The sequence below is a fragment of the Artemia franciscana genome, chromosome 17 (assembly GCF_032884065.1).
Source record: "Artemia franciscana chromosome 17, ASM3288406v1, whole genome shotgun sequence".
NCBI lineage: Eukaryota > Metazoa > Arthropoda > Branchiopoda > Anostraca > Artemiidae > Artemia > Artemia franciscana.
The window spans coordinates 263570-280033 of NC_088879.1; the positions used below are offsets into that span (position 1 = coordinate 263570).

At 35.0% G+C, this 16464-nt stretch overlaps 1 protein-coding gene across 5 annotated transcripts in view; it reads right to left on the minus strand.

The window, feature by feature from the left end:
- Positions 1 to 15487, minus strand: part of LOC136037651 (alpha-methylacyl-CoA racemase-like) — a 48493-nt gene extending 33006 nt beyond the window's left edge. The window contains exons 1-4 of one of the 5 annotated variants that reach the window (XM_065720366.1): positions 15396 to 15487; positions 5306 to 5413; positions 3999 to 4134; positions 2127 to 2270 (exon numbers count right to left, since the gene is read on the minus strand). In XM_065720366.1, coding sequence (XP_065576438.1) covers positions 2127 to 2270; positions 3999 to 4134; positions 5306 to 5413 — 388 coding nt within the window. In that variant the 5' untranslated portion in view covers positions 15396 to 15487. Of the gene's footprint in view, positions 1 to 2126; positions 2271 to 3998; positions 4135 to 5305; positions 5425 to 10661; positions 10681 to 15387 lie in introns of those variants that run through there. The other 4 variants (XM_065720365.1, XM_065720367.1, XM_065720368.1 and 1 more) reach the window with 4 other exon arrangements.
- Positions 15488 to 16464: the final 977 nt, after the last annotated feature.

Sequence of the window (16464 nt, forward strand, 5' to 3'; positions counted from 1 at the left end):
TTTCAAAGACGGTTTATGTGAGGTGAACGGGTGCCTGATACCTTAAAAATTCATTTTGCGGTCAAATTTCCTACCTCTCCGTGAACCCTCACATAGATAAAAGGGGTCGCTGCGGGATGTTTTTTTTAAATATAGAAGATGAAATTCAACATTCTTAGCGGCAAAAAAGGTGCAGTGGAGGGGGGGTGATACCTTCTGTGCCGTCAGTGAATTGTGAAAATGAAGATGCAAGTGTTGCCAGGAACTTTACTCATATTAACATGCAAATGAAAATATTGGGTTTTATCTTAACTTTTATATAGCAAACAATTCGTGGCATTAAACCGTAAGTGAGGAGCGGCTTTTGCTAATAGTGACTAGAACTCGAAAGAAAGAAGCTTTTGTACTCCTTTTACCAAAAACACCTTTAAATTTTAAGTGAATTCCGGAGACATAACATTAAAAAAGTTGAAAGTTATCCTGCCAAAGATAGGAGCATGAGAAAATTTCATCAATTGACGGGAAAAGGAGGAAATCTCCCGAAAGGGTGGGTGATTTGGTAAAACAATTGAACAAGTCTTCTAGAGACCATTTATGTACGGATGATCAGTACCCTATGCATAGCAAAAGAATCGCAATATCAGTTAGAAGTCTAAGTTACTTAGGATCCTGTCCGGAATTTTCCACAATTGGGCACAATCTTTTTTTAAACTATTTCATTTTTTATTAGAAAATAGTTAGGACCAATTCAATATGCAGAACTGTCACTTACAGTAAAAATACCTCCATTTGAAATCTAAATGGCACTACCGCATTTTCAGATATACAGATCGCTATCAAGCGGCAAAAAAAGAACAAACCACCTGAAAAAGATGGTCACCCTCCTGAAGTTTAGAAATCCCTGCCATATATTGAAGTGAAAGAATTAAAACTTTGGGAAAAAAACCTTCCCGTCTGATTGGAAGGTGTCCGTGACAATCCCAGTATTAAAAAGAGAACAAATGTAGATGCCACAGCTACTAAGGGACATCATCCATGGATACGCTTAGATCTGCGCCAAAGATTCAAGGTAGCAAGAGATGAACAAACACACGAAAACCAATGCATATTATGAAAAGGAAGAGAACAACTTACAAGATTTTCAGATTAGGTCTTATTCAGAAATACTGTGAACACTATGGTCCCCCACAATTAATTCTATTAATATTACTATAATTTTATTACTATAATAGTATTAAGTCATTTATTGTATTACTTTCTATTTACTATATTACCATACTATCATTATAAACTTCTTATAATAATACTACAATCAATTTTTCGCTGGGTTTTGCTGCTGCTTTCGACTCTAGCCCACAGGAACTGCAACTGGCAACTAGGTGTTGGGGTGGCGCGAAGTATATAATATATTAGATATAATTCTCCAAAAGACTATACGTAATATTACCAGTGTTTTGGTCTAGATCTGGTCAACCAAAATCCCATTTAAGGCATGGGCCTAGTTATTCAATGAGGATTTACAACGCGGGAGAATTCAATCATCAGACGTTTGTCTGACCAACAATCAACTATATTTGTTCAAAAGAATTCTTATCAAGAGACTAAAAGCTTTTTTAGCAAATAATATACGAGAAAATACTTCAATATGAAACTAAGATGATAAATATTATTGACCATGACAGTAATGAGCTAAACTATTGACATTATTATTAATAGAACAGGGGCTGGTTTGTACTTATGCTCTGTTTACAATAAATTCAAGTCAATCCAATCGGGGAATTCAGCAACATGTTAAGATAAATGTCAGTTTAGATAAAGATTGATCTATAGGTTCCAAATTAGTTAGAATCAGTAGCACTAGGTAAAAATCCTAAACAGTAAATACTCATATATGTTGGGTGTCCTTGAAAGCACTCTAGTCTAACGAGGCCCAATAAACGACTCCCTGACCTCAAATGGATAGAGCTATGAAAACAGTACAACCTAAATATTTTACTGCACATTAAACAATAATTTCGCTATTTAGGTTGTGCTAAAAAAATTACTTTTGAACTACTATGAAAAATATATGAGTTTTGGAGTATAAAAAAAAGAAAAAATCAGGGCCTGCATAGTACTAGGGAAGAGGTTTTTTTCATTGAAGTTACCTGAGAGAGCAACATAGTTAATATCATGACCAGCCATTTTTGCATACGGTCCATCTTGACCAAACCCAGTTAACCTGGCATAAATAAGACGAGGATTTGATTCCATTAAAACTTTGGGACCTAGACCAAGCTTCTCCATTACACCTGAAATAAACAAATCAAACAGAAATGCTATGGCAGCTGTTACCAGACAATAAAGAAAACATGGATTTGCCAAAAATCCATAATCAATAAAGATCACCACACTACAACACAAGGGATGGTGAAAAACGTAAATTTATACATTAATACATTAAGAATAATACAAAACATCTTGATGGCCAAAATATATACGATACATGGGTTCATCATAACTTTAGAGAACACAATTTTGGAGAAACACATCGACTCTTGCGATCTGCTTTTTAAACCGGAAGTGAATTACCAATTCTGAAGAACAGGAACAAAAATTAGCTATACTGTATTGGCTCTACTGACAATATTGTACGGAAAAGACTATGGACATGACCTGATGAATCTACAAACGCTACTTCATAGTGTCCAAAGAATTGCCTAAAATTATTTTTTTTTATTGGGATACGTTGCCACATCCACAGTATCGTTCCGACAAAGTAGTGATTATTTTTCAATTACTTTTATATTTTGCTTTTCTTATGATGCTTCCTCGGCTCGTACTTCATTGGCAATTACTTGGAAAATGGTCATTTCACCTGCTTGGGGTGAGAGATGTTAGCTTTTTTTGTCTTGAATGAATCTTTTGGTATTAAGTTATATATTCAAGATAGTCCTTTCCTGGGTGCCTAAACATAAACATATGTGTTACAATATCTGGACTTTGAGAATTCACATAACATAGAGGGTTTACTGATTTTGTATCTTTGCTTGGTTTCTAGTTTCTGCTGCAAAAGTTGCCACACAGGGCTACCGCAGACAAGGCATCATTTGGTCTCTATAACGCTTCTAAAACAAGGAAGAATTAAACGATCGTTGTGACACGAAATTTTTTGGTGAAAAAACAAGCAGTGTTACGATAGAGGAATCACACATACGGACCACGAGTACAGGAATCACAAAACTACCTGAAAAACGGTGACCAATAATAGATACAATTTCAGACTTTGAATTAACTAAATTTATTTTGTGTCTGAAATATCATGTTTTTGTTTTCTTCGAAGAACTATTTATTCAATTCTTAATATTTCGAAGTTTTCCGTTATTTAACCAGTAAGTTTCCACAACTTTTAGCCAATCACAATCTGAAAACAATCGCGTAATGTTATATAACAGGCATCCGAAACGGAGAGCATACATTTTCTTCCTTTGTGCCTGCTATCTTCGAAGAACTATTTATTTAATTCTTGATTTTTCGAACTTTTCCATTATATAACCAGTAAGTTTCCACAACTTTTAGCCAATCACAATCTGAAAACAATCGCGTAACGTTATATAACAGGCATCCGAAACGGAGAACATACATTTTCTTCCTTTGTGCCTGCTATCCAATAGGCTCTGCAGTTAGTGAACAATTTCACTGAAGAAATTCTTTATAATATATAAACTATAATTTAGGCATTTTCACATTACTCTATTTGGAACTAAGAAGGAAAAAATCAGTATATAATGGCACACTCTCTTTAACTACTTACCAGAATGCTAGAACATCTTACTCCCAGCAAGAATTTTGGTGGAAAATCCCTAACCCCTTTATGATATTTATGGAAGAAGCCATAGATGAAACAGAATGCCAGACACGGGACCCTGAAAGAATTTTTCCGGGAAAGGGGGCACTTTTTGCTCGGCAAATATTTATTGGACCAATTATTGTCCCCACTCCCTCTCTGGATGCCCATAAAACTCAAAGAAAAAACTCACCAGGTCGATATGGTTCAATCAGTATATCAGCCTGATTAGTTAATTTTTTGATTACAGCAACGGCTTCTGGGTTCTTCAAGTTCAAGGCTATTGACCGTTTACCTCGACTAAGGCGGTCCAAAGGTACAGCATTCGTCTTAAAAAATGAAAAACGATTTAATTTTTGAAATAGTTGCTAAAGAAAGAAAAACTGTTAGTATGATGAGGGAATACGTATTGCCAAGCTGCATAGTTCAGAAAACGAACTGAGTCACAATATTTGGTCAAATATAGCTCCTGCATAGTGACTTGACTACAACTATGAGCCAAACTTTCTCCCCCCCCCCCAAATAAAAGGGATAACTTAAAAGATAATTGTACCAAAGGAATAAAATATAACTCTTAGCTAATAGGCAGAGGACACTCTGTTTAAACGCAAAAGCAACAAAAGCATATTGGGGTTCTAATACTTAATGGAACATTTATGACTCATGAGAGATTCAAGTCTTATAACTTGAGTTTGGTTTCAATTTGTTTGAACAGCCATATATCAAGGAACAAGCTGTAAGATAAATTGGGATTAATTCACTGAAAAGGGCTACAATGAAGAGAAGGATAACATTCGATAATGATTCAACAATCAGACTTTTTATTCATCCTAAAAAAGTAGTTTATTTCTATAAGAAAAATTGCTTACTCATTCATGAGGCTTGGTTTGTTGTGAATCTCAAGATATATTAATAAAACCCCTTTAAAAAGTTAAACTAAATAACGCAATATATAGAAACAGAATATAGCAATGAAAAAACTAATAAACAACTAACAAGGGAAAAAATAAGAAATAATGAAAGTAGTAAGACCAGTGAAGAACTGGTCGACATTCGGAGGAAAATTCGACATAAATGGCAAGGAGAGTAAAATTTAAAAAAGATCTTGAACATTAGGTTGGGTTTCTGGATGAACAATGACAGGTTTGAAAAATCATAGTCTTTCAACATCTTTGGAAAGCAGGGTGACAAAAAAGCAGGACATCTTTGAGAGAGGTGACAAAGAGTCACAAGAAAATACTGAAAGAAAGTAGAAAATTCATAGGAGACAGTAAGTAGTAACACTCTAAACAGAGTAGAGCAGAAAACATAAGCATAGAATATTAAAATATTACTTTCCAAAGTGAAGATTTCTTTTGGTATAGCATATGTATATGCTGGGTGTGAGAGAGAGATAAAGAGAGAGAGAGAGAGGGGGGAGAGGGAGAGAGGGAAAGAGAGAGAGTGAGAGATAGAGAGAGAGAAGAAAGAGATAGAATGAGAGGGGATAGAGAGAGGTACCTTGTCAACTCGAATAACTGAAGCTCCAAAATCGGCAAAAATCATTCCGCAAAAAGGGCCAGGAGCTAGACCAGCCATTTCTATGACTTTTATTCCTCTTAACGCCATCTAAAAAAAGACTATCAAAAATTGATGTGATACTTCAATAAATCTAGTCATTACTTTAAAAACTACTTTTTCATCCAATGTCTTTTTTTAATTAACAGTAAGATTAAAGATTCAATTGATTTCATTTTTTCAAACCTTGGATATAGCATCTGCCTAGTTTTGTACCAATCTAGACACAATATTAGAAAAGTTGGTAATCATCTTCTTGACTTCTCCCCAAGTAGGTTTTCCAACATATGCAGGAAATTTTTTTGTACTTTCTTTTAGGGTATGCAACATATGGAAGGAGATGATAGAATTCTAATTGGTGTGTTGGGAGCTTTTAATCTTCAAGAGGGCATCTTTGTAGCTAGTATTTTGCTCACAAGCAGTTTTCAGCAAACCTCTTCTGCCTTATATTTTTGCGCATTCAGAACTGTTGGCATAGTGATGGTTGTTGCAGTTAGGACATTTTGATGTCTTATCTTTTTCACCCTTGTCTACTTTAGAAGAATTTGTAAAGTTGTGATTATCAGTGCAAACACTTAAAGCACATACGAATAATCAGGTCTCTTGGAATGGGTAGCCCTTTCAATAGGTTATATTTGATCCTGTGATTGATCTTCTAAAAATATAGCCCACCTTTTTTAATAGGCCTACCTTGGTTTGAGGGTAAATCTTTAATCTCTTCTATAATGAGTACATCCATTGGAACGAAGAGAAAATCTTTTCCATATTTAATGCTTCTCCCGTCAACGCCCTTTTGTGGAAGTGTACTGTAAGCCCCTGGCCCAGTGAAGCAATTCTTGCCGCCATTTTCTCTCACTTAGTAATCAGCTTGGCATCCCCTTTTGGCCTAAGTCTTGGCAAAAATCTAGCCACAGCCCCCTCAAATGGTACTTTCTCATAATTTTACCAAGACATCTTCCAAGTAGACCATTTAATCCATGGAGAGGAGGGAGCTCATCTCCTTTTTCATTTTGTTGGTAAGCCAATAATCTAATTGTAGAGTAAAAGTCAGTCCTCATCTCAGAAACCCTGGGTGGGAAGGTGGATCTCTAGTCCCTGAACAAAGACCAGGACACTATTACCTTACAATGAATTTGTCATCAAATGACAAATACAGACACCCTATAAGTAAGGTATTAGCTGCATAAGATTCATTTTCAATTATACCTCAAAATGGTCTTTGTCAAATATGGAAAAAATTTAAACAATAGTCACTCAGGCAAAATTGTAGATTAGGGGCTTCTAACAATCTTATACAGTAGTTTAATTAGGTGAATAAACCTTTCAGAAATGATCCCAGGGCCAAAAATGTGGCCTGGAAAGTTATTACTAAGCTAGCATGTCTATATGTTTGACTGACTTTTCTATCTCTTTTCCATTGGCTTTGATTATTGAAAATAGAATTCTTGTTATTTTAATAGATTTTTACGCTATATAAATTATTATTGGCATGTACATAAAGGAAGGGAATACAGGTTAGAGATTTATCTTTCAATCATGATTATTCCCCATGAGTTGAGCGTTTTTGTCAGTATTATTAATGAGGAAAAACCATTACTGATAGGTTGCATACATAGAAACCCCACATGCCCTTGCGTCCTCCCAAGCTCTAATTCAGTTGGCTTAACAAGCCTCCAATCATGATAATCAGGACTTAATTCTTCTAGGAGACCTAGGAGATCTTCGATTGTAAACCAAACGTGTTTTTACTTTAATTGTGTCATTTGCAATATTTATTCCCAACATCATGCAAAACGTGCATTCTTTTGTCAAATCGTACAAGTGTAAACTGCACCTGAGTGTAAGGGGCTATTCAAATATGGTCTTGAAGGCTAACCTCATATCTCAAGACAGTGGTTTTTTACAGGAAACAAGAAAACCTCATGCCATTTTTTAATTTTGAAGCGTGTAAGCACAGCACTTGGTATTTTGTCTAAGAAAGAAACGGTCAATATATTAGTTTATTTTTTTCCTAATTCAATTTTGACATACGTGTTAATATAAAAACAGGGTCTAAGATACAAGTTTAATTCCAGGAAGATATGCAGTGATTTATATGCAAGAAATGCAGCAAACCCTATATGGTATAAGATTTATTTTGTTAATAACCGAAGTCTACAAAAACAAAATAAAACAGCTTCAATTAAAATAAAACAGGCATAAGTTAAGCATTTTTTTTTTCATGTGGAAGACTATTAGAAAAAGGGTGACAACTGGTGCAGAATTCTTCCTTACTTCTGTAACAGTTTGAATACAGTTTTGAGAGACGTAAATTTATATTCTGTTGATTTTTGCTTTTATGGTTGCTTGTACAGAATTGTATTCCCAGGGTTCAAACAGGTTGGTTTGTTCCAAATTATAAGCTCTGTCCTATAGGATTTCCCGGGGCCCAATAGATTTGGAAATTCGCGGGATCAGATCTGAGGTTGACGGCGTCAGATGCCTGGCCACTTGAATTCGTCATTTCTCGAACTGTGCCAACGATTGACTGACACACGTAAAATTCTTGGCACCACTCTTTCTGCATATTGGGCATCAATTTCGGTATGAGATAAGTTTTTCTCTTTGCAAGAGACTACTCCATTCTTGCAGATTTCAGCATCTGCTCTCTTTCACTTGTCCAGGACTTCACAGCTCCTTCAAGCATAGAAAAAGCTAGGGCAATGTCCATGGAGCTCTTGGACTTGGCAGCCTTCTTCATTATGTTGGTTGCTTCCTGAAGTAGAGTATCAGCTACTGTTCTCTTTTCCTGCTCTGATGATTTTCTTTTTCTTTTTGTTTTCCAGGTCTTCTATTTATTTCTTTTGGTTATGGACCTCCTGCAACTTCCACTTGTTGCCCTCTTTGAAAGCTGCTTTCTCCTTCTTGGATAGCTCTTCCTTTTTCTTTTCATCCATATATTGTTGGTACTGAGACCATGCAGAACATGCAAGGTTCAACAGCTCTTTTGTAAAAACAAACCATTATGGTTTTCCTCCATAAGACCTCAATGCATCATATACCATGAGTCTGCCATCCAGAACACATTCATACCTTAACCCCTGGTCCTCACCAAGAATCCAACCAGAAGACAAGAGCCCACACCCAACATCTGAACTGCAATGCAACAAAGACAGCCTTGCTTTGATAAGCTTGGTACCGCAAGTTCCAGATACTTGCTGTCCCAGTGCTCATTCACCAGTCCAAAATCATGACTCCAAAAATGATCAATCTGAGTAATGTCCTCATGGGGTCCAATTTCTATTCACAAAAGCAGCCACTCAGCCTTGGCAACATCTGAGCTTACTCCAATTGCAATCTAATGTGCAACAATCGCTATGTCTGCAATGCTTCTTGAATCCTTCATGTCGATTAGACTCAAACAGCGTATAGCCTCTAGAAAATAATGCTTTATCAGAGGACACTTGTTCAAAATATGGCAAATACCCATAATAAAATGTTTTTGCACATTGACATAGAAAATGACCTAGTCTTTCAGAGTTGCTTTCTCACAGAAAGTTTTTCCGCATTTTCTGAAACAAGGGGCTTTCCTGCAAATTTTTCAGCAAGGTTCAACATTTCTGGTGAGAAATTTTCAGTCTTGGTCACAAAATCTGGAGTAAAGACCCATCTGCAAAGTGTCACACTTGGTCTTTTGATCTCTGTGTGCAGAACATGAATCAGAAACTCTTCTTTCTGGAACAGTTGGGTGAAACCCGTGAACAGTTTGCAGTTCTGATATAAGCCAAAATCTTCAGAAATATGGGAGTGGAGACAAGATTCTTCAGCTTTTGTCTCTCAGCACCAAGTTCAGAGAGTACTCCATGATTGCTGACCACTGCTACATGATTCTAGCAAGGGCATGTCTGATTGTCAGGCACTGGCTTGGGACATGATTTCTGAAAGCATTCCCTGGCCTCAGTTTCTTTTGGCACTTTTGATAGTCTTCACAACATACAGGCCAGCCATCAAAAAATGAATGCATAAGAATAACAAAGTCAGAACTTTTTTCTCTGAAACCCAGAAGACCTTTCAAGAAATGATTATGGATTATATGAATGTTGCATGTGTAAATGTTCTATAATCCCTTTCTGTTTTTGGCATTGAACTTGTTCAAAACGTTTTTGTTGATGTTTGATCCATCACTTCCAAGCATGATCAGTTTTTCAAGTAGCAGCTGATTCTGCTCAATTGGTGACATAACCTTCCTATACAGGTCATCATTTGTTGAGTTTCCTAAAACAAATTGTGCATAAATATCTGCTCTGAATTTGTTTCCATATGAGGATCAATATAAAACATGTATCTGTAACTCTTTCACACCAGCATTGTTGGTTGTCTTGCCAAATACTAGTACAAAAAATAATTGAATGTCCTTCACAAGCATATACTTACAGAAAGGATGCAGCACATCAGTGATCAGATATGAGAGCTTCTTCACACATAACACATTCCATTGGGGATCTTACCAGGAAACTTTTCATGGAAGGCTGCAACAATATGGTTTGAAGAGTTAGTAGACATGGAACTCTGTAATGTCTGAACTGCCCTTATTAACTCAGTTTTATAAGTGCCATCATGCTCACAAAGAACATTTGTACCAACTAATGGTTTATCCTTGTTTTTTTCATCAACTCAATATTGTCTGGTCAAATGAAGCTGTAGTGGATGTGGTTGAGCAATAACTGTGGCTTTGTATTCTGCAGATCGCATAAGTTGGTTTAGCTGAGCAACTCCAGCTGTGCAACCAAGAATTTTCAAGCAGAGTCTGAAAAAGAATGAGGGCTGGTTGTTCCTGGTCTTACACCATTTGCCAATCTGATTACTGCTGCTGTCCATCTTTCCAAGCCATGAACAATTAAACTTGGTATGCCCCATGCTTAATTACTAAGCATCACCTGCAAAGTAGCTTCCCAAGATTAAATGACCATAAAAAAATGTAGATATGTCCAAAACTGGGCCATATTCACATCAGCCTTTTAAATAGCATTCAGCCAAGAAATGCATAAGTTGCAAGAGTTCCAGTGTCATTAAGCAGAGACTGCTAGCCTATATACTGATCTTTGCTCATTTCAGACAGGCCCAACATGACAAAAAACAAAACTTAGGCTACTAAGTCAACAAAACAGCATAGCCCAGGCAGAAGCAGCTTACTAAGCCCAAAAAAAGCATTAGTTAAGTTCAAACAGCTCAACAATTGTAACTAACAATGAATCTACACTGAAAGACAGTACAGTCTACAAGCAGAGTCAAAAGCAAAGAAAAGAACATCTTGGCTTACTTAACAAGCAGTAAAAATTGCAAATCATGAGCAACATTTTTAGTGTTCTTCAGCTGAAAATATAGGAATAAAAAGTTTTTAGTCAAAATATAGGCATTTTATAAGAGTGCATTAAAATATAGGAAATTATGGACAAGTCCAAACACTGTATTCCATTTGTATATGCCCCTTCTCTATGTATGTCTGCTAAATGACAATCTTCTTAACAAAAGCTAGTTTCAGGACAATTTTCTGGCAATAGATTCAATTATCCTTTGCTCTGTCCAAAATATCTACTAAAAAAATTAAAAAGAAAAAAAAATTGGGATGACTGAGAGGCGGCCCCATTTGCATAGTCTTTAGTTAGGAGAGACAAATTAAGCAATTAAAAGTTGTGGAGAAAATTTGAGATTTAAGGCTAGCCACAAAATAGTTCATGCTGTATAGTGTAAGAAAATAGAAACACCCTTCATTAACCTATATCCTAGTTGATTTGATGGGTGAAATATTGTGCTTCAGCTTAACCTTGATTCACACAGATCTGCTTTTTATCATGCAAAATGGCTCTTGCAGAATGGATACAGCAAAAATGCAAAATAGTTCACACCAATCAAGTCCAGTACATCCTATCCATCAAGATACAATCTGCCACCTCTAAGCACTTATACAGATACATTTCAATGGGTGAGTTGAAATATTCCAATGCATGCATCAAGCCATCATAACAGAGAAATGGGCATCAGACAAAGGATGGAAATTGGTGGGTTGCACAAAAATGGTCATTTCTGCATGAAATTGCATATCTGAGAATCTGAGGTAAGGTTATCTTCCATGCTGCTTTCACTTATGTGGCTTCCAGACTATTTACTCCTGAATTCAGTTTGTTTGATCTACCTTGGCCATAGTACTTTTGTTAAAAGCACATACTGCCAATTTTTGTCAAACCCATGGACTGAGAATAGTAGGCTATATTTCTGTTTTTTCTTCACAGCACTGGCTAAGAAATTATTCTGAGGAAAAGTTACTTGCCAACTAGATAGCTAAAAACAGCTGTTTATATAGTAAGTTTCTTTCTTATTAGTTGGAAAAAGAAAATATTTCTGGGAAGAAGTTGCTAGTCAACTAGTTGGAAAAAAAATGTTTTCTTGGCAACATTTGCTTCCAGCTAGTATGCAACATTAAGTGTTGCTAAGGACAAGTTACTAGTCAACTAGTTGGTAAAATTAAATGTTGCTGAGGAGAAGTTACTAGTTAACTATTTGAAAAATGAATTGTTTTCTGGGGCAATGTTTATTTCCAGCTAGTTGGCAAAATTAAGTGTTGCTTTGGAGAAGTTATTAGTCAGAGAGTTGCAAAATTAAGTGCTGCTTAGGGAAAAGTTACTAGTTAAATAGTTAGAAAATGAATTGTTTTCAGGGGTAATGTTTGCTACTAGCTAGTAGGAAAAATTAAATGTTGCTGGGGAGAAGTTATTAGTCAAATATTTGGAAAATGGAAGTTTTACTGGGGCAACATTTCTTGTCAACTAGTTGGCAAATATAGATTATTTCTATAGGAATGGGCCAAATTATCCAACTAGGGTATATGGCAAAAATGTTTTAATTATAAAAAGGATGGATAGTACCATCTTATATAATCTTATAAACTAATTTTTCCCATAGTCTAAGAGTCAATATCCCTTTGTGTTAAAAAAGTGAAATCTTGCAAAACAGATCTTTAGCTCAAATGAGGCAAAAGAAAATTGATTTAAGCTTCAGTTTCATACCTTTGTGTAACCCTAATTAATTATATTTTAAAGATCTGAAAATCTATTTGACAGCAATGCTTGCTTCCAGCAGGTTGAAATAATTTAGTGTTGCTGGGGAGAAGTTAAAAGTCAACTAGTTGGAAAATAAAAGTTAAGCTGGGGCAACATTTCTTGTCAACTAGTTGGCAAATATAGATTTCTCCTATAGGGATAAGCAAAATTTTTCAACCAGATGACAAAAATGTTTTTAATTATACAGAGATTGGATATAAGTATTCTATATAAGCTTATAAAGTTATTTTTTCCAATAGTCACATGGTGGAATACAAACAATCAAGAATGTTAAAGGTCATGAAAAGTCAATAAAGCAAAGAAGAATAAAGGTGGCTACTTTTATTTATCTTCTAAAGATATACTTATGGCTCTGGATGCATTGCTGATAGTTTAATTCACCTAACTCAACTACTTTCCAAGGTAAAAAAAAACCTGAACTAGAATTTCATCCTTGATCTAACTAGATAATTATGACTTTGAAAATTCACCAAAAAATAGTCTCTAGCCCAACTCCATTGTAAATACTTTGTCTTATACAATTATTTTGGTAAAATTCTAGTTAATTGATTTCTTGCTATCTTGGAAAGGGTTTAGGTTAGGAAAATGAAACTTTCAGGGATGGGTCTATAGGCTAAAGTATGCCCCAGGAAGGTATTTTAAAGTACCCACCTCTACTCCTTCTCTGTCTAGAGGGCCCTGAAATTTGAATACCTATTGAAATTTTGACAAAACAACATTTTACCTTAATTTTCAATTACTAGTTGCTTCTTCTCTGCCTTTAGTTCTGAAAATGCAATTCCTGTTATTTGAGTAAAATTTTGAGCCATATCAATGTTGTTTTTTCTTTAATTTAGGAAATGTATTAACATATCTTTAAAACCTTATAAAATGGTGTTGAGCAAACTTATGTAGCTGAAAACAATTTTGTTATACTTCATTCAAGCAGAAGACCTATTTTGCAAGGTTTCACTTTTATAACAAACATATTTTTAAATGTCATCAAAGGTCAGGGCCCTCTAGAGGAACGAGACTTACAATCTTTATTCCCAAGATTAAAATTGAGAAAAAAATTAACCTGAAAGATGCTGGAAACTAGACCATAGGGGTGGAATAACTGATAGAATGACAAATTACAGCTGATGGCGAGCGATAGATATAAAAACTGAATAATATTAATAAATATATAAAAACAAACTAAGATCTGTAAAGGGGAATTGTTTTTTGGTGCGAGCCATTTCAAATAAATTCAAACTATGTTGCAAGAATCAGAAGAAATGCTTCAAGTGGGAGATTAAGCTACTTTAGTATATCATGTAAAATTTATTGTGGTTCACGTCCCCGTCCTTTTTAAATTCACCACTGCTTCCTCTACCTTTAAGCAATTGATTCCATTTTCTGGTTAGAAACTTATTCAAACCGGCGTGTCCTTCATTTGCATGCGCTTCCAATAAATTGGCGCAATTTCGAGGTCTCTTCATGGACCATGCTTAATATTTTTGAAGGGCATTGGGCTCTAATGTTTGCATATTTTATATTAAGAAAAAAAAAATCTTTTCCATTCCCTTGATTTGGAACTCCAACCTTAATCTACAAGCGCTAAAGTATAGCTAAAGTATGCTAAAGTAGGCTAAAGTATGTCCCAGGAAGGTATTTTAAATTACCCACCTCTACTCCTTCTCTGTCTAGAGGGCCCTGAAATTTGCCTACATGACAGGTTTGAAATTTTGAAAAAACAACATTTTATGTTAATTTTCAATTACTAGTTGCTTCTTCTCTGCCTTTAGTTCTGAAAACGCAATTCCTGTTATTTAAGTAAACTTTTGAGCCATATCAACGTTTTTTTTGAAAATTTAGGAAATGTGTTGACATATCTTTAAAACCTTATAAAATGGGATTGAGCAAACTTATGTAGCTGAAAACAATTTTGTTATACTTTATTCAAGCAGAAGACCTATTTTGCAAGGTTTCACTTTTATAACAAACATATTTTTAAAGGTCATCAAAGGTCAGGGCCCTCTAGAGGGAGAAGGAGTAGAGGCAGGTAATTCAAAATACCTTCCCAGGACATAGGCTACTTTAGCCTGCAGACCTATCCCTGAAAGTTTCATTTTCCTAACCTAAATCCTATCTGAGATAGCAAGAAGTCAATCAACTAGAATTTTACCATTATTTCAAATATGTTTTTTGAATTAATGGTAAAATTCTAGTTAATTGACTTTTTGCTATCTTGGAAAGGGTTTAGGTTAGGAAAATGAAACTTTCAGGGATGGGTCTACAGGCTAAAGTATGTCCCGGGAAGGTATTTTAAAGTACCCACCTCCACTCCCTCTCCCCCTAGAGGGCCCTGAAATTTGCCTACATGAAAGGTATATACCTATTGAAATTTTGACAAAACAACATTTTACCTTAATTTTCAGTTACTAGTTTTTTTTCTGCCTTTAGTTCTGAAAATGCAATACCTACTATTTGAGTAGAATTTTGAGCCATATCAATGTTTTTTGTTTTTTTTAATTTAGGAAATGTATTTGTATATCTTTAAAACCTTATCAAATGGAATTGAGCAAAGTTATGAAGCTGAAAACAATTATGTTGTACTTCAATTAAGCAGAAGATCTATTTTGAAAGGCTTCACTTTTATGATAGACATATTTTTAAAGGTCATGAAAGGTCAGGACCCACTAAAGGGAGAAGGAGTGGAGGTGGGTGCTTCAAAATAGCTTCCCAGGGCAAACTTTAGTCTGTAGATTCATTCCTGAAAGTTTCATTTTCCTAACCTAAATCCTTTCTGAGATAGCAAGAAGTTAATTAACTAGAATTTTACATATATAATTGCCAAACAGGACACCTTGACTACTAACAACAGAAAACTGAAATTCTATTTATATTAATAGCAAAATAAAGCAAGTATTTAGAAAGTTGGAAGCAGAATCTTCCATCTTGAATAACTGTCCTACGTTAATTGCCAATTCCTATCTTGGTAGCCAAAGAAACCAAAAAAGAATAAGACAAGGTGTTTGTTTTTCGAAACAAATTGGAAAACAGACAGTGTTGCTAAGAAAATTGAGACGCATTGATTTTCGGCACAAGTTATTTACAAGAGAGTCGAAACCTGAAAGTTTTTTTTAATTCTATTACAATTTGCCAAATTTTTCAGTAATCAAGTAAAAATGTAAAAATAGAGAGAAAAGTTAATATTTATTTTCAAAAGACTACCAAAAGCTCTAGTAGACTAAAATTCACTGTAAATGTCCAGAAAAAGTAGGGAAAACAAAGAAACAACCAAGATAGCATGACAAGAGTTAAAAAATCATTCAAGCATAAAAAGCAGTCAATGAAAATTTATCAGAAATTAGTGAAATGTAACAATAAAATAAAAATCCATGTCCAAGAACTAAAATGAGCTTTATATGAATAATGACAAAAACGAAAAAGGGGGAACAAAATAACACTTAATAACATTTTATAATATTGAACTATCATAGGCTTAAATAAAGAAAAATAATCCAAATTCATATTCCAAGTCAAACACTTTAAAATCAAACCAATTGAAGTCAAACTGTCAAAATCTTTAAAGATAGGAGAATAATCACAAATTTTGATGGTTGAAGAAGGCATCGTGCCGAAGATTAGCTTAAAAAATAGAGTTCAAATAAAAGGAGAAAAAGGCGGTAATTGATAAAAAAGGAGTGGTCATTGTGACTATACACAAACAATTACGAAAAGGGGTGAAAAAGTTAATTTTGGCTTAGGGTATATACCAGGAACTATTAAAGTGGTTCAGAAAAAAAGGGGTAAAGCTTTTTGAAAGCTCTTTGTAACAGTGTGAATCGGACAGTAAGTTGCGATTGCTAAAGAAAATATGCAAGGGGGTTGGGGTATAGTAGGATTGTGAAATTTGGGGAAAATGTCCTCAGTATGGGGATCAAAAATGGCAAATTTAGCGATATACAGGACAATTTTTACCTCTTTTCTTTTAACATGGTATTGGTTGCGGCTTTAAAAAGGAACGAGAATGGGATTACA